General features: G+C 40.6%; 1 protein-coding gene across 2 annotated transcripts in view; it reads left to right on the top strand.

The window, feature by feature from the left end:
- The window catches only part of Dtl (denticleless E3 ubiquitin protein ligase homolog), a 34627-nt gene extending 18597 nt beyond the window's left edge, over positions 1-16030 (top strand). For both annotated transcript variants that reach the window (XM_051186651.1, XM_051186650.1), the window contains exons 11-15: positions 326-438; positions 3902-3991; positions 7349-7484; positions 13375-14207; positions 15533-16030. In XM_051186651.1, the coding sequence (XP_051042608.1) occupies positions 326-438; positions 3902-3991; positions 7349-7484; positions 13375-14207; positions 15533-15631 (1271 nt within the window). In that variant the 3' untranslated portion in view covers positions 15632-16030. The remainder of the gene's footprint in view (positions 1-325; positions 439-3901; positions 3992-7348; positions 7485-13374; positions 14208-15532) is intronic.
- Positions 16031-24553: the final 8523 nt, after the last annotated feature.

The following is a 24553-nucleotide window of genomic DNA, read 5'->3' as shown; positions in this document are numbered from 1 at the left end:
AGGGTTAGTGGGGAATTCAATTTATAATTTTTCATTCATAGTTCAACACAGAGGATGAATAATTTGAACACTTCTTGTTTCAGAACAGTGTTCAGAATGAAGGAGCCTCTTTATTATATGGGTTTTTTTTATCATTCTTTTTCAAGACAGGGTTTCTTTCTTTGTAATGTGTTTTGTTCTGTTTTTAGCATCTAGCTCCCTATTATTTGGTAGCAAGTTGAAGCGGTGATAATGCTTGTGTGATTACTGTGTGTGCATATCATTTGCATTTGTTGGGATACTGGAAATGAGAAGAGCCAAGTAATTTGGTTTTCTCTTCTGGCAGTGGCTGTCTTCAATGGACACCAGAACTCTACCTTTTATGTAAAATCAAGTCTTAGCCCAGATGACCAGTTTTTAATCAGTGGTTCAAGTGATGAAGCTGCCTACATTTGGAAGGTAAAGTGTCAACTTTTGTCCAGTATGAGGTGTGCTTAGTACAAGCACACACTGCTGTCTTTACCTACTTTCTTTACTCCTGGAGTTTTTAAACTGTATTACTAGTTACAAATGCTTCTCTTATATTTAAAATTTTGGATTTGAAAGTTTTGTTCTTTGTGTTTTCTGTTTCTTTCCTAACTCCCTTACTACTTTTATTTCTCTACTTTAACTCCCAACTTAGTTACAGGAGTTTTCTCATTTCACAAGTCTGTGTCATTTGAGATTTCCTTCTTAAAAGAAAACACCAACTGAAATTTTAGACATATCAGATAACATAATAGAATGGCTAGTTCCATAAAGTACACATGATTATATATGTAACTAAATATATACATATAAATTTTCTTGCCAAATATTAAAGTTTCTCTAGCACAGGATCCTTTTAAAATTTTAAATTTGGTAAATGAGAATTGCGGAGCTGCGCATAGGTACTTACTTGGTGGTGTTTCTAACCCATTCTTAGAAACCTTATCTGTGGCCACCATACCTGTGAGTGACCCTAACTGAATTCCCAGGCTTGGTTCCATGTCACCACTGAATGACGTGGTTTAGACAGGATGTTCTCCTGCCTGTTTGCACATAGCTCAGTGTGCAGGCCCTGATACTTGAGATCTTGGCAAGCTTACTACTCCTAAAATTGAATTTGTCCAGTGAGATGGCTCAGTTTCTCTTTTCCATTATTAAAAGTGGAGGAGTTTAAAAGGGATTTCATGTAAGCTGAGTGTACAGACTACTGAGGTATCTCTTAACCTGCTTCATCTCTAATGAGTTAGATACATTCATATTGAATTCATTCTGTGCTAAAGGAAAGAACAAAAGGAAGGAATTTTGTATCTTCTGCCAAAATGAGAATGACTTTTTATAGAATCCTCATGATACTAAGACCTAAAATTGTGAAAAATGCATTGAACATTCTGCTTTTTAATTCCCTACCCCTCGACCCACCCGTACTTTTGCCTCCTCTTTCTGTCTGTTTCTGATACAGCCACTGAATAGTATTAAAGTGGTTATAAATAAACTGATTTGGCATGGCCATTCTGCCGCTGACTGGCGGGACACTGAGCCTGACACTTAAGGAAGTGTAAATGATCTCATGGCAAAAATAAAGATTAGATTTGGTTTCCAATTGGGCAGAGTAAGGAGATTTTGCGAGGAAAAGTGCTGATGATTTTTTTTTTGTGTGCTTAAGTACTCAAAGTGCTTTATGAGGTCTAAAGGTTAGAGCCATTTACTTCAAGAGGTGCCTCATAATTTTAACTTTTGGATTCCTGTGTCATAAACATTCTATAAAAAGTAGAATATGTAAAAGAGGACAGTTTTCTGTATTGAACACCCCAAAATATTTAGATTTTTTTTGTGTTCTTTTTAAGTTCCTACTCAAAATGAAAGCTTTTTAAAAATTAAATAATTATGGTAATTTTTTATATAATAAATTGAAATGTAATGAAAATGGGTTTCAAAGCCATCTGGGTTTCATGAGGAAAAAAAATCATCTTATTTAAAGTAGTCAAAAAGTAAATATTCTACCTAAGATAGTCCTGAGCTGTTAAAGTTCTTGTCACCAAAATTCACAAAAAAAACTTACCAGCAATTGGCTTCTGTCCCTTCTCTTTTTTATTAAAACAGAATCTAGGGGTCGGGTATAGTTGTGCACACGTGTAATTGCAGCACCTAGGAATTAGACACAAGAAGATTTTGGTTTGAGGTGAGCCTAGGCAGGACAAGCTTATATTTACAAGAAAATACAAAGATCTACTTAAGAGCTGAGAGTAAGGTACAGTGTTAAGTGCTTGCCTAGCATTAGAGACACCCTGCACTTGATTCCCTAGCATCACCAAATACATTTAAAGTGTACAATATATCACACTCCCCTAACAATTGCCACGTTGTATATTCTCTCTCTGAGACATTTCATATAAATAATGTCACATAGTATATGGCATTTAGTGTCTGACCTTAGTATATTATCCAGGTTTAGGTTTTGCACAGTACTTCATCCTTCCAAATACTGAAGAATGTTCTGTTTTATAGGCAAACCATATTTTATCTGCTTATCTGTTGATGGTCATTTTATATATTCAGAATGTTTTTACTCTTAGTCTGCTGTCACCATTTGTGTGTTTTTGCTTGAGCATATTTGCAGTTCACTGAGGGGGGGGGTATATACCAAAGAATAGAGTTGGTAGATCATATGATACTTAATTACATGTCTTTTTGTATGAAGTATCTTCCACCTAGTTTTTTGATATTATGTAAAGTGCCTGGTGTATGAATTCAGTGAATAAATGCTGACTTTATAACTTTAAAGTCCTTTCTAAAGTATATTTTTCTTAGAAAGAATGACTTGGCGATTTATGGCATTGTAGAACTAGGCAATAACATCCATGTAGATTGGGGGCTGCCTTATCTGTTAGTACATTAAACTTTCAAGGCAAATTAAACTCTGCCCTTTGTTTTTGCCGTTTTAATCATTGTACATTTGCCACGTTGCAGAGATAAGAGTAGCAATGATTGAGTTAGATAATCCCATGAATCAGTGTTGAGTCTCAGCTGTAATTTGGAGAATCTGTTCAGCTGGCTTAGTAAGTGTCAGAAATATTCTTTCTAAAGTTGCCTTCACTTCATGCAAATGATTCATGATTCAAAGCCTTGGGAAAGTAGAGAATGTGTTCTCCAAGAGCCTTGCTTTTCAAATACATGACTAAGAATAGCAGTGTGAGCTTGCATTCCCTGTTATGCTGGAGTTTCTGTGTGCTGTGAGAGTTATTGATAGCTAGCTCTGTAATGAATGGCTGTACAGCACTATCAAGTGCCTGTCACTGGAAGCATCTAAGGATGGAAAAATAGAGTTCTTAATAATATGTGCAGAATTTCACAATCTGACTTCTTAATACATTAAAGGTATATTAAAATGTGAGGTTATTTGAAATTTTAAATTGTCCTTCAAACAAATTAACTGAAAAGTTTGAATGAAAAAGTATAAATTATAGCTATGTCTCTCCATTCAAGTTGAAGGTTATACCATTCAAAATGAATGATTGATACTTTGGATTTTGGTCATAGTGTATTTGGTTGCCCATTTCAGCTACCTTCAGGATTCAGTTAATTTAATATTCCTGAAATGGCTAGTTATAGAAGATCTGGACGTGTCCACATAATGTAAAAAAAGGATTGGAATGAAGAGAGTACCTGGAACTGAACCTCGGCCCAGAAAGCTCAGTGGCTGAGGGACAGTGCCAGCATGGCAGTTTAGTTGAAATAGGAACTATCATGTTTGAACTCATAGTCTTGACTTTGACTGTTGAATCAGACAACTCTACCTTTGTTGACAACCCTAAAGCCCTAAGACATAGATAAGGAGATTCCAGACCTCTGTGGGGTCTAATACTTTTGTGCTATTTGTTCTCTCTGGTTTGGCTAGGTTTCCATGCCCTGGCATCCTCCTACCGTGCTCCTGGGTCATTCTCAAGAGGTCACGTCTGTGTGCTGGTGTCCATCGGACTTCACCAAGGTTTGTGGATGCTCTCCATAATTGGTTTTAAAAAGTGGATTCTAGATTTGTACATTTTTCTCAAGGTTTATTTGAAAATTATACAGACTTTTATGTTTAGACATTTAAAAGAATCCAGGGTATGTATTACACTCACGGTTTTTCCCCCAATATGAAGGATTATTATATACAAGCTGGATTTATAGTTCATTAAGTCACTCCTTTTCTTAAAAATATAAAATGAAATTTTGAACTGAAGATTCAATTTGAAATCTACAATGAAGGTCTAGAGAGGTGGTTCAGCTTAAAGAGGACCTGTGTTGGTTCCTAGTGTCCATGTCAACATCAGGTGGCTCATAGCTGCCTAAAACTCTAGCTCCAAGGGGAACCAATGCTTCTCTCTTTCATGAGTGACTGCTGTTACAGGCTCAGGTGTGCACACGCACACAACACACTCTTAAAAATAGATTGTAAAAACTAAGTCTAGTATGAAAAAAATGACAGGTGGTATAAACACTGAGTCGAACTAAAACCCAGATGGAGAGGACAAGACCAGGCTGCAGAAACACATAGAAACAGCTTACCTGAACAAGGAGGAGCTAACAGGCCCCCAAACTGATAGCTGGGAATCTAGCATGGGACTGACTCAGGCCCCCCTGAATATGGGTCTCAGCCAGAAGGATTGAGCAGTCTAAGGGACCTCAGACAATGGAATCAGGATGTATCCCTGGTGCACAAAAGGACCTTGCTAACACATCCCCCATGGAGGGATAACTATGGAAGGATAACTGCCTTGACCTAGAGACAGGAGAGAAGCCCTAGTCCCTATTTCACATGACCTGTCAGATCTACATGACCCCAACTGGATGGCATTGCCCTATATATGGAATTGGGATGGGGGATGGGAGGGGAGGGTAGTTAGGATGCATGTGAGAGGGCAGAGAGGGAGGAAGGGAGGGAGAGGGAACTGGGATCAACATGTAAAATAATAAATTAAATAAAAAAAAATAAAGTTAAATTTAAAAAACAATGGCAGGTGGCTGGGCAGATGGTTCTGTGGGTAAGAGCACTTGATATACAATCATGCGGACCTGAATTCAAATGTCCAGTACCAATTTAAGAAGCTGCACACATCTGTAACCTTGTTGCTGGAGTTAGAGAGGGGCATGCCAGGAGCCTGATGACCAGCCAGCCTGCCCAGCTGCAGTGGGTACGGGTTTCTGGTCTCAAGAAAGAGAAAAATGAAAAAGTGAGCTGAAAGTTTTTGTTCTTTCTACATATTACCAGTGCACATGAACAGTTAACAACTGGCTGTTTTGCTACATACAGTCTACTGTGAGTTTTTGTGTATAACTGACAGTGCTATTGTGAGGTCCTAACAGGGCAGGTCACTGTAAGGAGTAAGGTCAGAACTGTTTTAAATGCTCTAAAAAGAAAAAATAGGTTTTTTTTTTTTTTTTTTTTTTTTTTTTTTTTTTTTCTTATCTTTTTTTTTTTAAAGGAAAATTTATGTCATTCTTAAAAGAAAATCCACATTTTAAAATGTAAAAAGACCAGAAATTGAAACTATGTTTGTATATAGGAAGTTTTGTCACTTGTCTTGTTCTTAACTTTACCTGTTCTCTAACCTTCAGAAACTTTATATCTAGCCTATGCTTGGCATTGGCATACTATTGGCATTTCAGAAATGCTCTGGATCTGGCCTAGGTTTGGTTTGTTTATATCCCTATTACATTTCTTTGGTTAGCTTCATGAAAGCTCCTCTTTATAAGCTTACACAGGAACAGGTTTCACTATCACGTACTTAAAGCATTACTCCTTCCTTGTCTATAATTACATACTGGTGACATTCTCTCCAAAATTTCATGTAATTTCTAATGGAATGCCTGATTTGTATACGGGTTATCAGATATACCATTGTATTTTCGGGTATTGGGGGAGTTTTGTTTGTTTTTGGAAAAGAACATCTTTGCTGCTGTACATCTCAGAGCTTTGAAGTCACTATCTTCCTGCTCTACCCTGTTATCCCAGGTGCTAGGGTTACAGGTGCATATCATTGTGCCCAGTTTTCAAGGGTTTTTAAATGAGATAAAAGAATGTGAAGGAAGCTGGGCTTTGGTGGCACATGTCTTTAATTCCAGCACTCCAGAGGCAGAAGTAGGTGGATCTGTGTGAGTTCAAGCCCAACCTGATCTACAGCATGAATTGTAAGACAGCAAGAACTGTTGCATAAAGAAACCCTGTCCAAGGGCAGGGAGGGGAGAGGTAAAGGGCCATATGTATAATAAATGCCTACAAATATAATTATTGCCACTTTAGCATTTGTGGGGTTCCAACATTTTTCGTTGAGAAGTGTGTGTCTTCTTTTGGCCTCCCAGTAAGGGAAGGAAAATGTTGCCAGTCTCTTGGGGGCCACGACTTAAAAGAACATGTGTTCTTTTTTTCCTTTCTGTTTAGTGACTGAAATAGAGAAATTATATAAACAAATGCTGGGGAACAGCTCTGGCATCAGTGGCCATTTGCCTCTAGCTCTTCAAGCTGGGCTTTCTCTGCCATAAAAGGCTTGGGACCAAGATCAGGAATGGTTGGATATTTTTAAAGGGGCAAAGGTTATTTTTAACTTCTTTCAGCCTAGTGAACTTTTTGTTTTCCTGGATTGCTCCTTTACCTATCTGAAAAAGCATCTCAAAGGAATGGGTTTATTGTACTTGTCATGGCTTGCTGAGGATACAGGCTAAATCTGATCTGGGAAATGTTGTCATTGCTTAAGCAATAAGATAAAGCACATAGAATTTAGAAGGAATTGAATAGTAATGATAAGTACTAATCAACCATTTCACATAAGGAGAATAAAAAGGAGTCTTAATTACATTTAGTTATATAAAGAGTGATAAAGACATGAGTTGCCTGGCTTCAGAGACCAAAAGGAAATGAGCCTGTAATTGTAAAGCTATATAGGTTATGTGAGAATTGATAGTGAATTGGTGCCCTTTGCTGTTCTTGCAGAGGACCCAGATTCAGTTTCAAGCACACACAACCATCTTCATTTCCATAGGATATAATGCTCTTTTCTGTTCTCTGCTGGTAAACACTATTCAAAACACATGGAGTAAAGTTAAAACTTTTTTAAAATGCAATTACTTGTAATGAGTTTCTCAGTAGAAAAAAAAATTTTTTTTTAAACTGAAGTTTGTGTCATTGTAAAGCTTAGAGTGAGTCTCTAAAACAACAAGAGGTGGGGGTAGATGATCTTTCAGATATTCTCTGTGTTGTGTTATAGTACACAAAGTAAGTCACCGTTCATGAGTCCTTAGGGCATAACTACTTTTGATTTTGTTGTGAATCTTAGAAACTTACCATTCTTTTCCTGGTTCTTAGATTGCTACTTGCTCTGATGATAATACACTAAAAATCTGGCGCTTGAATAGAGGTCTAGAGGAGAAGCCGGGAAGCGATAAACATTCCATAGTAGGTTGGACCTCTCAGAAGAAAAAAGAGGCAAAATCTGGCCTAGGTAAGATAGCATGCATTTCCATGGTTTTCTTGGTTTCCTTGGTGGATTGAGTCCTGATGTGTACTATGGGAGGCTAGATTTGCTCTTGTTTTGTAATATTTTTAAAGAAAAGTGCCATCTTGGCATTTCTTAAAGAGAACTGTCCTCTGTAACTGACCACTTCTTTGTCATCTATTAAGGGGCTCAAAAAGAATAATGGATTTAGTCAGCAAAAATTCATGGACTGTCATGTGCTGTGTAGTCTTAGTTTGTTTAGCAATGAATAGAAGACTCATCTCAGATATAAACATCTTACCCATGAGTGTCTAAAGAAGTAGATTACATCAAGTAACAGGAGAGAAGAATGGAAATGTGCTGTCAAATGTCTGTGATAGACAGGCCTCACTGACCTGTCTAGGGAGAGGGAAGTATTTGGTGAGCCATGTGGGTATTTGGGAGACTGCTCCAGCAGGCAACATGGTGAGGCAAAGGCACTGCAGCATAGCACACCTGGCATGTTTTCTCTGCCTCCAGAAGGCTAGTGCTAAAGCCAGTGAGGGACAGCAGGAAAGTACTAGTAGAAAATGAAGTTTCATGCATGACAGGAGTCATCAAAACCTGTGTGATAGCACATGCCTGCCTGTAATCCCAACACTCAGGAAGAGTGTGCATTTAAGGTTAGCCTGACCTTGTCTCAAGAAAACAGAGAATATATTTAACAAAATTTCAAATCTATTTAAATTTTGGGTATAAAAAAGAGCCCACAGAATAATATGCCAAAGGATCACATGTACGATATAAGGGGAATTTTAAAGGATGACTTCAGGATTTTTACTTGGGGCTACAGGATGGAGCTGTCTTAACCTAGATAGGAATTGATGCAGATTTGGGGAGGAAGCTAGAGTTTGATTTTGATGTAACATGGCATTGTCTTACATCTAAAGTGAGGTGTCAAAAGAAGATGGTAGTAAATAGGGTGGAATTTGCTACTTTATTTTTAAGCAAGAGTTGGTGAGGTTTACAGTGTGAGGCTGTAGTTGAGCCAATACTCAAGGGCTTTCAGTGTAGTCGTAGAGCGGGTGAACATGGTCTGCTCTGCTGTGCTGTCCTCTTTAGGACCCAACACAGCAAGGGAAGCTCAAATTGAGACCAGTCTTGGATGATTAGAGTGATTTCTCCATCTTTAGGTGGTGGTAACATTACTCCAAAGTGTACTGCCAACCTGACCTAGGAGACACAGGCTCATTCCCTTGCCCTTTGACCCTGTAAGCCAGCTTCCAGAACAGATTGGCTGCTATTAACAACAGTGCCATTTTTAATGATTCTGTTCATCTGTTTTCTCAGGTTATGATGTTCTGACATTTCAGACAGGCCCTCTCTGGCTTTTTTATGCTAATTGCAAGGCATAACCCTTTCCCCTCTGATGTGCTTTGCCCAACCAGCACCTGTTCTGCTGCACGCTGTGCTTCAGTGGAGACCTCACAGCACTCTCGAGGCTTTCAGAAACACCTGTGCAGCTTTTCAAACATTTGTACATTGCCAGTCGTAAATTTTGTGAGTCTTGTGTGGAGGTCAGGTGTTTGCATTTTTATAACGTTCTAGGTGAGTCTGTTATGCAGCCAGGATTGAGATTCTCTGGTCTAGGCACTGAGTGGCAGAATGATTATCCTAATTGCAAAGATAAGGAACTCTCTCTTGAAGCTCAAGTGTTTGTTATCTGGTTAGACAGCAGGATAATTGTTGTCAGTTTCCTAATGCCTCTGTCATCACCTCACTGTTAGCAACCATGAAGTTTGAAGTTTCACGTTGTTTAATAATTCCTTACTAAACACTAAATCCTCATCCCCCTCCTGGGCTCACTAGCTAGCTGAGGAAGCAGATGCAAACACTATATAGTAACTACAGTAAACATAGCTACACTGGTGAAGGGCTCTGAGAACCCATGTCTTCTGTGACAGGGCAGTTGTGTTGAGAAATGTTTATGAGTGTGGGGTTACCAGATCCTTGAAACATAGGGATTTTTTTTTTTTTTTTTTTTTGCCTAGTAAGGAAGGGGCCAAAAGTACATGTGACCTGAGGCAGGGTATAATAGTGCACAGACTGTTGAGGAAAGCCATAAGTTGTCCCCTGCCTATTGCAGGATCTTAAAGTAATAAGCGTAAGACTGAAAACGTAGTGACCAAATGGCTAACCTTTGAACAGAAAGAAGCTACAGGTTGAAGAGTAGTGTACTCTATAAGTCTTTCAAAGAACTATCTTGAAGAAGCCAGAGTGAGGGCTGGAGTTCAGAGTACTGGCTATGTTCTTTCAAAGGTCCTGAGTTCAACTCCCAGCAACCATGTGATGGCTCATAACCATCTGTAATGAGATCTGGTGCCCTCTTCTGGCCTGCAGGGATATGTGCAGGCAAACACTATACATAATAAATAAATCTTTAAAAAAAAAAAAAAAAAAAGGCAGAGTGAGGCGTTGTTGTCAGGACAGAGATATAGCTCCATGCATGATGGTAGAGTTCTTATCTACCTTGTCCAATTTACCCAAAGCCCCGGGAGAAAAGAAAGGCTTTGAGCAATAGCTCAATCCACCATGTGTGATCAGACTTCACACATGGCTTGTCAAAGACTGGTGTTCCTAAATGAAATAGAAAATGGTAGGTCGTTTAATGTATTGGTAGTATTGTGATGCACAGTTGGAGAGTGCAGTGCACCTGAATCCTGAAAAACAGTTATAGAGATGTGTACTACATTCATGCAGTGCCTCAAGAGGCCAGAAGAGGGCCCTTGGGTGCTCTGGGAGTTACAGGCAGTTGTGAGATGTTATGTGGATGCTCAGAACTGATCCTAGGTCCTCTACAAAAGCAGTCAGTGCTCCTCACCCTGAGCATCTCTCCAACTCAGTTGGCATTTACTGTCAGTCCATCAAAATTCACTTTGTATAGATGCAATTCAGTAATTAAGACTGTTGTCAATGGTTCTTATTATTTAATTTGGAAAGCTCCGAAAATAACTGGGAAAATACAGTATTGGCTGAAGCATAAAGTTTGTAAGAATTTTCAGGAAAGACTTGGTGTGAATGGAATAAGGACACAGAGGAGACCTCTCCACAAGCTTGATTGCTTTCCAAAAGCAGTCATTGGATTCTGAATGTTCTTTGGTATTCTTTGACTTGTGGAAATTAGTAGCTATTTTTAAATTAATCTGGAAAGTCATTGAGGCCTAATAATCGCAATAGGATCACTTCTTGTAGGGAAAATTTTTTCATTTAACAGATGTGGAAGGATATGTTGGATGGATAGTTATGCCCAAGTCACATACTGAGTGATTTGCCAAGTTTTAGGTCTATGTGTTTCTGTTTGAGAACCATGTGAGGGCTTCTTTACCTTCAAATTAGTCAAGTGTTTACAGGAAAGGCATTGTCACATAGGGATGAAATGCCATTAATAGCCTGCATTCCTGTTGCAGTGCACTGTGGTGCGTGTTACATGCTGTATTTCATCAGTTCCTTAGTGTGCAGCCAGAAATGTCAGTGAGATCTGTTAATGTGTTGGTGATAAAGTAAAAGGTAGGTTATATTTCTTCTCTTTTCCTTTTGAGACAGGATCTCATGTTAATTCTTTTATAAGGTTAGAAAATCTTAAATGAGCAAAAGCTGTTGGTAAAAGTTTGTCAAAAGGCATGTAGAAAAATGTCAAATACCACCAATAAACAGGAGGGCTTAAATTCAAACCACAGTGACAGTCATTTCACCTCTTAGAATGACCAGTATCAAAAAGGCATGGTGTTAGACATCTGACATCCTAGAAGCCTGAGAAAGTATCTAGTTTGAGGCCAATCTGAGAACATGGTAAGACCCTGCCCCAAAGCAAGTAAACAGGAAAGGTAACAGGAATGGGTGAGGAGCTACACTGCAGGTATTCCTATAAATTATTTCCACTGTTTTAGAAAAATAGTGCAGCATTTTCTCAGAAAATTAAAAACAATTTTGATGTGATCCATCAGTCCCACTGGAGTGTGTAGCTAGTGGAGATGGTCAGTGTGTGGAAGAGGCGTGTGCATGTACATAGCCACTGTGGGTTATGTGTTAATGTCCAAGTACAGAATTGGTAGAAGTGTGACCACCAGAGGAATAATAAAGAAGCTTGGGTATAAGCAGTAGAATACTGCTTAGTGGCAAATTTTAGATTGGAATGAGAGACCAGATACTTTTGAGTCAGGGTTTTACTTAATTCATAATCCTCCTACCCTCAGCACATAAGTGCTGGGAGTCCAGGTATATTCTATGATACCTGGACTGTTCAGCCTTTATAAAGGATAAATTTAGGTCATTAAGAGAGCCAAGCACTGCCATATGGTGGTGGTAGTGACACACACCTTTAATCCCAGCGCTCAGGAGGCAGAGGCAGGTGGATCTCTGAATTCAAGGCCAGCCTGGTCGACAGAGCAAGTTTCAGGACAGCCAGAGTTTTGATACCCAGAGAAACCCTGTCTTGAAAAGGAAAGAGAGAAATCAAGCACAAGGAGGAAGTATATATACTCTATATTTCTTCTATGTAGAATTCAAAAACACTGAATTTAAAGAAACTGGAGTTAGGCAGGAGAATCAAGAATTCAGAACCACCCTGAGAGGCTTGAGGCCCTGTCCATAGTACTTCTGTCATGAAGATAAGGAACTTAAGTTTGTTTTTAAGATCTACTTTTATCTATTTGTGTGTGAGTGTATGCCACATGTGTGCCATTGCCCGTGTAGGCAAGAAGAAAGTGTCAGATTCCTAGAGTAGGATTTACATGCTGTCATAAACTGCCAGACATGGGTTCAACATGGATATTGGGAAACAAACTCAGGTGCTCTGCAAGAGCAACAAGTACTTTTAGCCACTGAACCATTTGTCCAACTCAGGATCCCCATCTCTTAAAAAAGAAAAAAGAAAACACCAAAACACAACAGAGGGATGGAGAGATTACCCAGTGGTTAAAAGCATTGGCTGCTTTACCAGAGGACCTGGGTTCAAATTCCAGCACCCACCCACCATGCACCCACATGTTGGCTAACAGCCATCTGATCTGACACCTTTTTCTATTCTCCACCTGGATGGATGCATGCATGGGACTCACAAACATACATACAAGAAAACACCCATACACATAAATTTTAAAGAGCTGAGTGTAGTAATGCACACCTTTAATCCCAAAGTCTGGGAGGCAGAGGCCGGTGGATATCTGAGTTTGAGGATAGCCAGGACTACATGTTAGACACTGTTTCAGGAGACATATACAGTAGAATGGTGGCCATTAGGAGTTTGCGAGAAGGGCCAGTTGGGCGATGTTATTTGAAGGATATAAAATTTTGTGTGTATGCATACATGAGGATGAAAAAAGGTTTTGGATAAACATACAGCAATGTTGTCACTAATTAGTATATATTTTTAAATACTTATTATGAGGTGATCAATTATGTCAGATCTATTTAGTCATTCTATTATAATATGTACATATGCCAGAGTATCACATTTATCCTCAAATTCATACAATAAAAAGTATAGATGTAAAAGACTATGAAACACTATGCCCTTTGATATCAGTTTTGTATAACATGTTAGAGCTGTGTCACACTTGCACACATGGAAACTGGAGTGGTATGCTAGTGCCTTAAAGATTTTCTTTCCTAGGTTTTACAAATATATGTTTACTTCAGGGTGTTTAGGGAGCAAGGGATTAGAGAAAGGTAGGACAAATGTTAGGAGGGTATAGTAGAAATGGATTGTTGGGGTTTTTTTTTTTTTTTTTTTTTTGAGTACCTACTTACTGGCAAATCAACTCTTAAATCATGTTAGATATGATTTCCCTTGGTAAGCAAGCACTCAAGAACTTTGCATCATTTTCTTTCTGATTTTTGTGTTCTTCTTCATTTTCAGTAATGGTAGCAAGTAGCCAGACTACTCCTGCCAAAGCCCCCAGAGCCAAGAGCAGTCCATCCATTTCCTCTCCATCATCAGCAGCTTGTACTCCAAGCTGTTCTGGAGACCTCCCTCTTCCTTCAAATACCCCCACGCTCTCAGTCAAATCCACTCCTGCCAAGACCCGGTCTCCAGTTGGCAGAAGAGGCCCCACCTCATCTGTGTCTCCTAAGCCACTCTCGTCCTTCAAGATGTCTCTTAGAAACTGGGTAACCCGAACACCTTCCTCATCACCACCCGTGACTCCACCTGCTTCTGAGACAAAGGGCTCGTCTCCAAGAAAAGCCCTCATTCCTGTGAGCCAGAAGTCATCACAAGCAGATGCTTCCTCTGAATCTAGAAATAGAGTGAAGAGGCGTCTAGATTCAAGCTGTCTGGAGAGTGTGAAGCAAAAGTGTGTGAAGAGTTGTAACTGTGTCACTGAGCTTGATGGCCAAGTGGAGAGTCTTCACTTGGATCTGTGCTGCCTTGCCAGCAACCAGGAAACCCTTAGCAAGGACTCTACAGGTCCTACCAAATCAAGTGAGGTTGAAGGCACTGGTGCAGGCATCTTGGAGCCTCCTTCTCCTGTTGGTCCTTACACTTCAGAAGGCTGTGGAACCTTGCCTCTTCCTTTACAGCCTTGTGGAGAAGGGTCTGAGATGGTGGGCAAAGAGAATAGCTCCCCAGAAAATAAGAACTGGTTGTTGGCCATGGCAGCCAAACGGAAGGCTGAAATTTCATCACCGCGAAGTCCATCATCCCAGACACCCAGTTCCAGGAGACAGAGTGGAAAGACATCACCAGGCCCGGTAAGCCTTCAGTGTGGGAGGATGGATGTATGGATGTCCTATTTGAAGGGGACTCAGAAATTTTGTGTTGAATTAATTGACCGCCCTGTTACTCCAGTAAACCCTTCATCTGCTCATATTCCTCAGTCTTCCTGCTTGATTTACCTAAGCCTTTCTCTTTCACCATCCAGGGTGTCAGTTCACAAATATCTCTTCTGTTAGACATTATGACTTTTTTTTTATAGTTGATATTCTTGGGAGACTTGCCAACATCTATAAGTAGATTTTTGACTTGTAATTGCATTTTATGGTCAAAATGAAGCTTAGGTATTTCAAAGCAATTAAATTAAATTACAGATTCCTTAATTTTTATGGCTTTTCCCCAAGTTTGTGATTGTCTTGCATACACCAATATTCTGAATACTTGTGTCTGCTCTCCTAACATTCAGCAGTTCAGTGTGATGTTTCTTACCTTTTTTAAAAGACTCGCTTTTCATTGACTGACATGACGTTTAAATGAGATTATGACTTAGGATGGTGGAGACAGAAGTAGCTGAGCATTCGGTGAGCCATGGACACCACAGAGGGATAGAGTGCTGCTGCTACTCTATGTGCAGTTATGGGGAAGAAGGGCATTCAGCTCCACTGTGGCCCACAAAGCTTGTTCTGAATTGAGGAAGATGATGGAAATACATCCATAATTAAGAGCAGAAGTTAGGTATCCTTAGGCCAGTACTAGTGAGCTGAGTGTCCTGCCCATTTAATGGCCTTAGCCTAGCCTGTGCTAAGGGATTGAGGAATATATAAAGGCTACTTACTGTGCAAGCTGAAACAAAATTTTACTACAGAAAATGAGAAGGAAAAATTTCCTTCCCCTCCTCTCAAAAGTAGAAGAGCAAGTGCTCTTTGCTCGTGGCCAAAAAATTTGTCATCGGCATCCCTCTCCCATGGTTCTTACCTGACCCCTATGACCAGCGGTGAGGTGTAAATTATTTTCACTAATAATGTAAGACTAGTGTACTAATCTTAATCATTTGGGGCTCTTCTTCTTTCTTACATTTTATTGTCTTGCAGGTTCTCACTGTGTGTTCCATACTGGCTTTGAATTTGGGACCTTTCCTGCCTTAGCATCCCAAGTGCTGAGATTATGGGAGTGTGCCACCATATACAACTAATGTTTCTTTATCAGAAAAATGTTCTTTTATTGAAAAACAATGTCAAAGTGCTGTCTTATGAGTTGAGAGGGCTGATTTGTTCAAAAGATTGGCAGGTATAACCTAGACACTTGGTGAGATAATTTGGAACTTTAACTTGGGATGTCTCTCTAACTCTTTATTTTCTTCTAGGTCACCATTACTCCCAGCTCCATGAGGAAGATCTGTACATACTTTCGTAGAAAGTCTCAAGATGACTTCTGTAGTCCTGAACATTCGACTGAATTATAGATTCTAATCAGAAAGCTCGCTGAACTTGGGTCTGCGAAGATGGGCAGAAAGTGACTTTATAAGTCTGGTCTTTAAGAAAATGATCATCTTTTCATTTTGGAAAATAGCAGACCTAGTCAGATGACACTGTGTAGGGTACACCTTCCTGGGGTGGATGCTGTTTCCATTTCATGTGATGGTTTGTCATCTGTAGTCTTTTCTAGCAGTCTGTGATAATGACACCCTGCTCATAGAAGCAGAAAGCAAGGCGTGCCTCTTGTTATCCTAAACTTGTGCATAGTGAAGAGTGTCTGTGAGTCCAGCACAGGACCTGTCTGTGGAGGTTTGTCTGCAGTCTGAAGACATCCTCTTCAGTGAGTGAGCAGGTTCTTATGTGAAATATATAATCTGTTCACTATGCTTTTGTGTGTGTGTTTTTCAATTTGTATAAAATGTGATGCTGACATAAGTGTATTCATTGTTTCCTTGTTAAAACATGGTATCTTGAGTTGAAGTCATGATTGTTTTGAATACAGTGATCAATGTCATCTAATTGGGAAAGTAGGACAAAACAACAGAAAATGGACCATTTCTATGAAAGCTGGAGGTCCAGTGTTTTGCATGTATGGGGTATTTGTTTTGTTTGTTTAAAAAAAAAAAAAAAACAGATGTCTATCACAAACCAGCATCACTCTTGGGGTGGGATAGAGAGTTGTTGAGCACTTTCTTGAGAGAGATGCTTTATAAAATCAGTAATTATACACTGAAACTGGGGCATTTAGATATATTTTTCAGTTCTCTAGGGTTTGTGACTTTTTCCTTTTTATGTCATCAGATTTTTAAGATAATTTCTTACTGGTATTTTTATGACAGCTATTAGCTCTGAACTGAAAGTCCAGAACCAGGGAAAATAAACCTTGATATTTTTAATGTTACAAAAAAAAAAAAACTCTGGCTCTCTAGTATATTGGTAAGCAAAAAGAAAAAAAATAAAAAGGCAACACTTTATCTAGATGGTTAGTGCAGAGGATGTGTCAGCTAACTAAATAGTATTCAAAGTGCTTTAACTTTTCTTTTCCTTAAATGCTACGTGTTATGGCAGTTCTCATGAAATGAGTGTCATTATAGCCTCCTTGGAAGCCTCTTGGAAAGAAACCTTATGTTCTGGGAAGGTGTATCCTTACAGTTAGTTAGGAAAGAGTTTTTCAAATCCCTGAGGGCTGGTTAAACGTTATTTTTGTGATTTTTAAATCTTTTATTGAAAGCTTTAATTCCTTTGAGGTTGTAAATTAAGCTTATACAACAAGCAGGACTGGATAAGGAATAAGCATTGGTTTTCTCTGCAGGTTGCAATCAAAAGCACACATATCGAAGCTTAAGCTGAGTATTGAGGAATCCGCAGTGGTATTTGCTTGTTGACTATTAGGCAGTAGGAGGGTATTTTTAATGGTACATACCTTCCAATAATGTTTAATGCCTCTTGCTCTGAGAGCCAGTGGTGGTAGTCAGTTAAACAGGTGATTTGTGGCCGTATCTGGCAGTACTGTGTAGTGAAGCCAGGGTAAGTGGCTGTCAGAAATTGCAGGCTCTGTTTGGGAAACTAGTGCCACAGTGGGTGTCAAAGGTCACGTGTAACAGAGTGATTATCCCTGCCTTATTTAGTGTCAGACTTTGAGCTGAGTCTGAATAATTAGCCCTTTATCTTGTCTGGTGTCCTTTCCCAAGCTTTTTACACTGACCTAGAAGCAATCTACACAAAAAGGAGTGGTAATCTAGAGTACCTTTTGCTTGTTTATGGAGTAAAATGTTTGTTTACAAAGGCAATCCAAGCTGCAAGAGGTTCTAATAAATGTCTTCCTCAGACTTTGGATGTTTAAGGTGTATTGGGTTACTTGATTTCTGTTTTGAGTAAGAATGGCCCCCATGGTCTCTTGTTTGAATGCTTGGTCCCCAGGGAGTAGAACTGTTTGAAAGGACTAGGAGGTGTGGCCTTTCTGGGGGAAATGTGTTACTGGACCTGTGTGTCTCCCTGCCTTCCCCCTTGGCCTGTGGATCACAATGTAGAGCCCTTCAGCTACTGCTCCAGCTCTGTGTATACTTTTAAGCTTCCTGCCATGATGGTAATAGACCAAGCCTCTGAAACTTGTAAGCAAGCCCCCAGTTAACACTTGCCTTGGTCATGGTGCCTCTTCACAGCAATAGAACAGTGACTACAGCATTTAGTAAAGAAGCATGGGTAAAGTAGTTAGTTCTTTGTCTAAATAAGCATTTTCATCCCAAATTTTTCCATTTGGATATATTCCAAGCAGTGTGGTTATGTTGATAATAGTTTCTTTTGACTTTTTTTGTTTTGTTTTGTTTTTGAAGACAGGCTCTCTCTCTCTCTCTAGCCTTATCTGTCTGTCCTGGAACTCACACTGTATAGACCAGACTGGCCTGGAACTCAAGAGATGCACCTGCCTCTGGCTTCTAAGTGCTGGAATTAAAGGTGTGTGCCACCACCTCCCAGTTTCTTTTGTGGTAGTTGTTATAATCCAGGCAAATCTGGCCCTGATCCCTTGGGGACCTGGCACAAATGTCGGACAGTACCCTGAGGTCTGTATACAGGTGTAAAGGTCCTTTTATGAGACAAGTTCCGCCTACTTCCTCTCTTTTCTTACTGCCATTTTTCTGAGGAACCAATGTTCTCTCTCTCCTCTTTTCCATTCCTTTACTCCCCTAGCTCCCCTCAATAAACTTTCCACGTAAGTTTTGTCTGTAGGTCTTTCTCACCTGCCACGGGATCTGCCAAAGGTCCCACCTGGCACCACATATCATAACAGTAGTTGAATAATTAATGTGGACTGCACATATTATTGATAACAAATTGTGGCAGCCTTGTGTTGAGAAGGGTGCCGGCCCATGACTTTTTTCCCCCCTATTCCTTATCAAAACTGCACTAAGACTTTGAGGATATTGAAGATAGGTATATTTACTGAGTGAGTGAGTGTGTGGCTTCATACTTAGACACATGCTCTAGTAGCATGTGTATGGGGGCAATGAGGTGGCTCGCTGAGTCCATCTCTAAGACCCTCCTGGTGAAATGAGAACTGATCCTCATGTGTATTCTCAACACACTTTTTTCCTTAAGAAAAAAGATAGTAGCCTGTGACCATATTCTTAAATAGATCACATATCTGGTCAACGTGTTTGTTGAGAGCTTACAATACACTGGTGGGTGCTCTTGGCTGTTTTTGTGCTTCCCCCTAGTCCTTTCGAACTGCTCACAAAGCAAAGGCCAAGTAGTCTCACAGAACCAGCTCACAAGTAGAAAGTGGAAATAACATCTCACCATGAGTATGGGGAGGGGCCACTGATAATGAACTAGGAAAACTCTTGATGGGCTTGCCCTTTAGATACTGGTTAAATGTTATAGGCAGGCTGAACACATTTTGTTGAACTTGAAGTGAATGTGATGTTTGACTAATGTTGATGCCAAGTCTAGGATAGCCATTTTGTTGTCTGAAATTATAGAAAACCTTATTTTTATGTGGGACAATATTTGAATGTGCATGCTAGTGTAGCGGTTACTAAAGAATGCTGGGGGATAAACTTCAATCTTGAAAAAAATTACTTGGCTGGAAGGAGGATTAAGTGAATTAAGTGCTTCAAGCATAAGGACCAGAGTTCAGATCCCCAGAACACACACAATTGCTGGGTTGTTGGCAAATGTGAGCTGGATGTGGCATTCCTGTAGCAATCCAAATCTAGGAAGGCTGAGACAGGATCCCTAGAGCAATCTAGCTAGTTAGGCTGGTCTAATGGAAAAGCTGTGGGTTCAGTGAAGAGATCCTGCCTCAAAGAATGAGGTAGAGAATGATTGAGGAAGATTACTGATGTCACCCGTGTACTTCTATACATACATGTGCATGCACACATAGGAAAATGTATACATGTATACCCTCTACATACATAGACATGCTAAAAGGAAAATTAGCAGCATATTGTGCTCTGAGTGTACTTGTAGCAGGCATCAATACAACCAAGGACACTATTATAAGTAGAGAGGCTTGCTTAATTTCAAAGCTAAGCCAGGAAAGAATTTCAAGGATACAGAAATGTTCCATTTGTATCCATTTCTGTTTGATTTCTCTAACTTGCCACATGTCCTTTTCTCTTTTCACATTGTAAATTTGTAATCAAACCAATTTTGTGGACTAAGTAGCAATGGCTTATTACAAAATGCCTTGATTGGAAGGCTTTCCACTTCACCTGCCCTTATTCATCACCTGGGTACAAGTCCTGTGTGTGACACCTGGTTTTATCTCTCCCTTACTGCCTCCTCCAAAATGCACAAACACAATTTTCCAAGGATTATTTGAAGTTCTCATTCTTCCTTATTCTCTGCATTGCTCGGCATTGAAGGATTCAGTGCCTTGTACTTGCCACTGAGCTACACCTCCAGCACTTATAAGAATTACTGAACAGCAACGTAATAGGATTTGTAATAGCTTACAAGCACTTCAGGTACTGAAAACCAGTGAGGGCCTTGGTATGCCTTGGATGTGTCCAGTGGGAATTAGTGCTTCCAAGAAAGCCTTTGATTTACAGACTTACATTTGTGTTCCCTTAGGCAGCAGGAGCCTCAGTTGCAGGCTCTGCTTCCCTCCAGGCAGCCAATTTAGGAATGACATTCCTGTATGATTGTAATTTGCTTGCTCACCCTCGTTGTCCTCTTTGGATAAAAAGCTAGGAGCTTGCTAGTTGGTGCACACCTTAACCCCAGCACTCAGGAGCCAGAGGCAGGCCAATCTCCTGAGTTCTAGGCCAGCCTGGTCTACAAAGTAAATTCCAGAACAGCTAGAGCTAGCTGTTACACAGAGAAACCCTATCATGTTAAAAAAAAAAAAAAAAAAAAAAAGAGTGGGGGTGTTTTGGCGAGATGGCTTAGTGCTCTATCAGAGGACCTGGGTTCAATTCCCAACACCCACATAGCAGCTCACAACTCTGTAACTCCCATTGCAAGGGATTCAGCATCATCACACAGGCATACATGCAGGCAGGACATCAATGCACTTAGAAAATGTGGAGGAAGCCAGTCGTTGATGGCACATGCCTTTATTCCCAGCACTAGCTAGGGAGGCAGAGGCAGGCAGATCTCTATGAGTTCGAGGCCAGCCTGGTGTACAGAGTGAGTTCCAGGACAGGCTCCAAAACAATACAGAGAAACCCTGTCTTGCAAAACAAAACAAAAATGTTTGGGGAAAGAGCTAGGAGCCTAGGAAATTTGATGCCTATTATCATTCTCCTGAGTGTCACAGAAGCCAAGGGCCAAAGCCAAGAGGAACTAGTTTCAGGACAGCGTTGGTACTGGAGTATCAAATGAGATGAAATTATCCGAGGAGGCTTTGCTCTCTTGACCTTAGTAGTGACCTTACTCCTTGCTAGGTGGTCTAGTCCCTGTCCCTCCTAGGTACTCCTAAGCAGTAGGCATTCCCACTTGGATATTCAGCAGCTAACTAAACCCTTAAAAAGCTGATCTAGCCTCCGAATTTCAGACCAAATACTTGATCATTCTCCAGTGTATGTCTCTCACAGCCCAAATCCAACAATCATATCCTACTGGTCTACCTTCAGAATTCCAGCTCTGCTCTATCAACAAAGGAATACAGGACTCATTTTCATAAATAGCTGTGAAAGTGAGTCAAGGAAACAAGAATTTCTTGCTGCACAAGAGGGGAGGGAGCCAGATGAAGACACAGTACAGCTGTGGAGCTAATTTCCAGATAGCAGTGCCAGAACGGAGAACCCAAACATCAAAGTTTTACTGAGTTTGAGAAACAACAGAAAAGTTTAGAGAAGTCACATCATCTGGAATTTACTAGATAAAATGCCAAAGAGGAGGAAATGACCTGGAGAAGGATCTCCATGTAAAACATTGCATGTGACTGAGTGCCGGTCTGTGCTTACAGAGTGAAACTCCACACACAAGCCAAAAAGCAACCTCGGAAGACAGTGCTGAGTAGCAAACAGTCCAGAGAACTTACTGGCTGGAAGCATTGTTCTGACTAACCAGAGTAGAGAGACCTTGTGACAGACAGTATTTTCCGAAGATGGCTCAGCATCTCCAGTTTCATGTATTATTTCACATGCTGTTCTCCCATTCGTTCTTTTCACCATGATTTATCATGGCTTCCACCAACAGTACATAGTGATGCAGTGTCAGCTTTGAGGCTAGACCAGAAGAGGTTGCAAAGCTTCCACACACCCAGAGCTACACCACCTCTCCCTCAGCTGACACCTATGGCTACATGGATGATCTCTGGATCCTGAAAGCTCCATGGGAGAACTGGGGGAGGAAAAGGCCTCACATGGATTGACTCTCAGATGGACCCTGGAGAAAGGGTGAGGGGACATCTGAGCCTCATGGCTACCATTCATAGATAAGGAAAGAGAAATCACAGGGAGCTAAAGAAATGGGATCCAGAGAGATGGGTCGGAGATTAAGAGCACTGACCACTCTCAAAGGGATCTAGGTTCAGTTCCCAGCATCCACACAATTGCCTGTAACTCTAGTTCCTGGGAATCAAAGCCCTCTTCTGGTCTCTCCAGGCTGCTGCATTAATAGGGTGCACATAAACTCATGTAGGCAAACATACAAATAATTTTTTAAAGGAAAAAGATTGACAATTGTGAAGGGGTTGGGTCACTGATTGAGGACTTGGCAGAGGGAAGATTAGAAAGGCACAAGGATGTCTGCAGGAGGGATGCAAATGCAGTTTGAAGTGAGGACATCTCTATGGTACCCACTAGGAAGTATCTGCTGTGGGACCAAGCAGACTGGAGGACTCAATTTGGTGTCTGCTCTCCTGTCCCACTAGCCACAGTGGTGCTGGCTCCTACTCAGAAGCACTCACCCAGCAATTGCAGCTGTGCTGTCCCACCTGCCAGAAGCAGATACTTTTGCCCAGCAGTTCCCAGCATAACACTGGGCCTCCAAAAGGCAAGTCAGCCACTTGGTGGGTTGGTGGATGACACTGGGCTTTTATCTGAGGCCGTCCTTTTAGGGTTCACCAACAGCTCTGTTCTCTGAGTACCAAGCTGACCTTGAACTCAGATCCACCTGCCTCTGCCTCCCACGTGCTGCCTCCCAGCTGGCCCTGCTGACACTAGAATTCTTTACCCTGGGAAAATAAGTTTATCTGATCTGAAATTAAAACATTACATGAATTTGATTAGGATCATGAGTTTACAGGCAGAATGTAAAGTAATGAAAAATTTAGAGGAAAAAATATATATAAGAAGCTGGATATGGTGGCACACACCTGTAACCCCAGCACTCAGGAGACAGAGTCAGGTGGATCCCTGTGAGTTGAAGGCCAGGCTTATCCACAAAATGAGTTCCAAGTCAGCCAGGCTTCTACACAGAGAAACCTTCTCTCAAAAAACTAAAATGAGAAAAAAAAAGTATAAGGAAATGCCTGGGCTCAGGGGATAGGCAGAGTCAACACCAAAATATGAGACACAAATGGAAAGCTTGGTGAATTTAACCTGTCAAATAGGACACTTGGTTTGAGTGAAGAGTGAAAAGACTGCAGGGCTAGGGAAAGGGCTTGGGGGTTAAAGTGCTTGCTGTGCAAGTTTAAGGACATGAGTTTAGATCCCAACAACCTCATAAGATGCCAGGTGTGGTGGCATCCACCTGTAACTCCATCACTGTGGGAGGTGGAAACAGGAGGATCTGGGGGTTTACTGCCCAGCCGATCTAGTCAGTGAGCTCCAGGTTCAGTGAGAAACTGATGTGAGATAATGCTCTTGTTCACTGTAAAGATTTAATAAATTGCTGATCGGGCCAGTAGCCAGGCAGGAAATACAGACAGGGCTACCAGACTAGGAGACTTCTGTGAAGAGGAAGGCAGATAAGGAGTAGCCAGCCAGACTCAGATAAAGCAAGATGAGAATGCCTTCCTGAGAAAAGGTACAAGCCACGTGGCTAAACATAGATAAGAATTATGGGTTAATTTAAGTTGTAAGGTCTTGTTAGTAATAAACCTGAGCAGAAAGCCAGTTTATAATTAATACAAGCCTCTGTGTGTTTATTTGGGACTGAATGGCTGCAGGACTGGGCTGGTACAGAAACTTCCATCAACAAGAAACCCTGTCTCCAAATGAGGAAAGGAATAGAGAAAGACGCCTGGCATCAATTTCATGTGTGTGAACACCACACACACAACTTGGCAAAGCACAAGAGAACTAGAGACCTGAAAAACAGAGAACTAGAACCTGAAATATACAAAGAACTCTTAATACCCAACACTTTAAAGACTGTCTAGCTAGAAAACAGCAGAAGTTATGAATAGACGTTGTGCTGAAGATGACGGAAAGCAATTAAGTGTCAGTAGTAGGGAAATGTAAACCGAAGCCATAATGAGCTAAAATAACATCGACACTTGGCAGGTGAAGACTTGAGAGTAAGTTAGACATCAAGAGTGAGCATCGAAGGGGTGTGGCCATTCTGAAGAACAATGTGGCACTTTTTAACCTCATGTCCAATTACCAAGTACCAGCAAATGTACTCTTGGGCATTTGTCCCAGAGAAATGTTCACATAAAAACCTGACTATAGATGTTCAGGGGAGCTTTGTTCGGAATAGTGTCAAACCTGGAAACAGCCCAGGTGTCACTCAGCAGCTGAGTGTGGGACAAACTGATGTGTGTGTACCAACCAATGAGCTGTTGATGAACACAGATGTTTGGATGAATTTTCAGAAAAACAGTCCAACCTGAAAAGACAATTCCAAAAAGTACATGCACTGTACAATCTTATCTAAAAACAGCTCTCTGCTAGCTTCTCTTTGTTGTGTAGAGACGGACCCAGGGTTCTTACAAGCTCTGCAAGTGCTGAGCTATGTTTCCAGCCCCCATCAAATGTTTGGGGAATGGCATTTTATGACACATCTGTAAG

The sequence above is a fragment of the Phodopus roborovskii genome, unplaced genomic scaffold (assembly GCF_943737965.1).
Source record: "Phodopus roborovskii unplaced genomic scaffold, PHOROB, whole genome shotgun sequence".
Lineage (NCBI taxonomy): Eukaryota > Metazoa > Chordata > Mammalia > Rodentia > Cricetidae > Phodopus > Phodopus roborovskii.
Note: the sequence above shows the minus strand (reverse complement) of the source record. Positions and strands in the feature narration are given on the sequence as shown.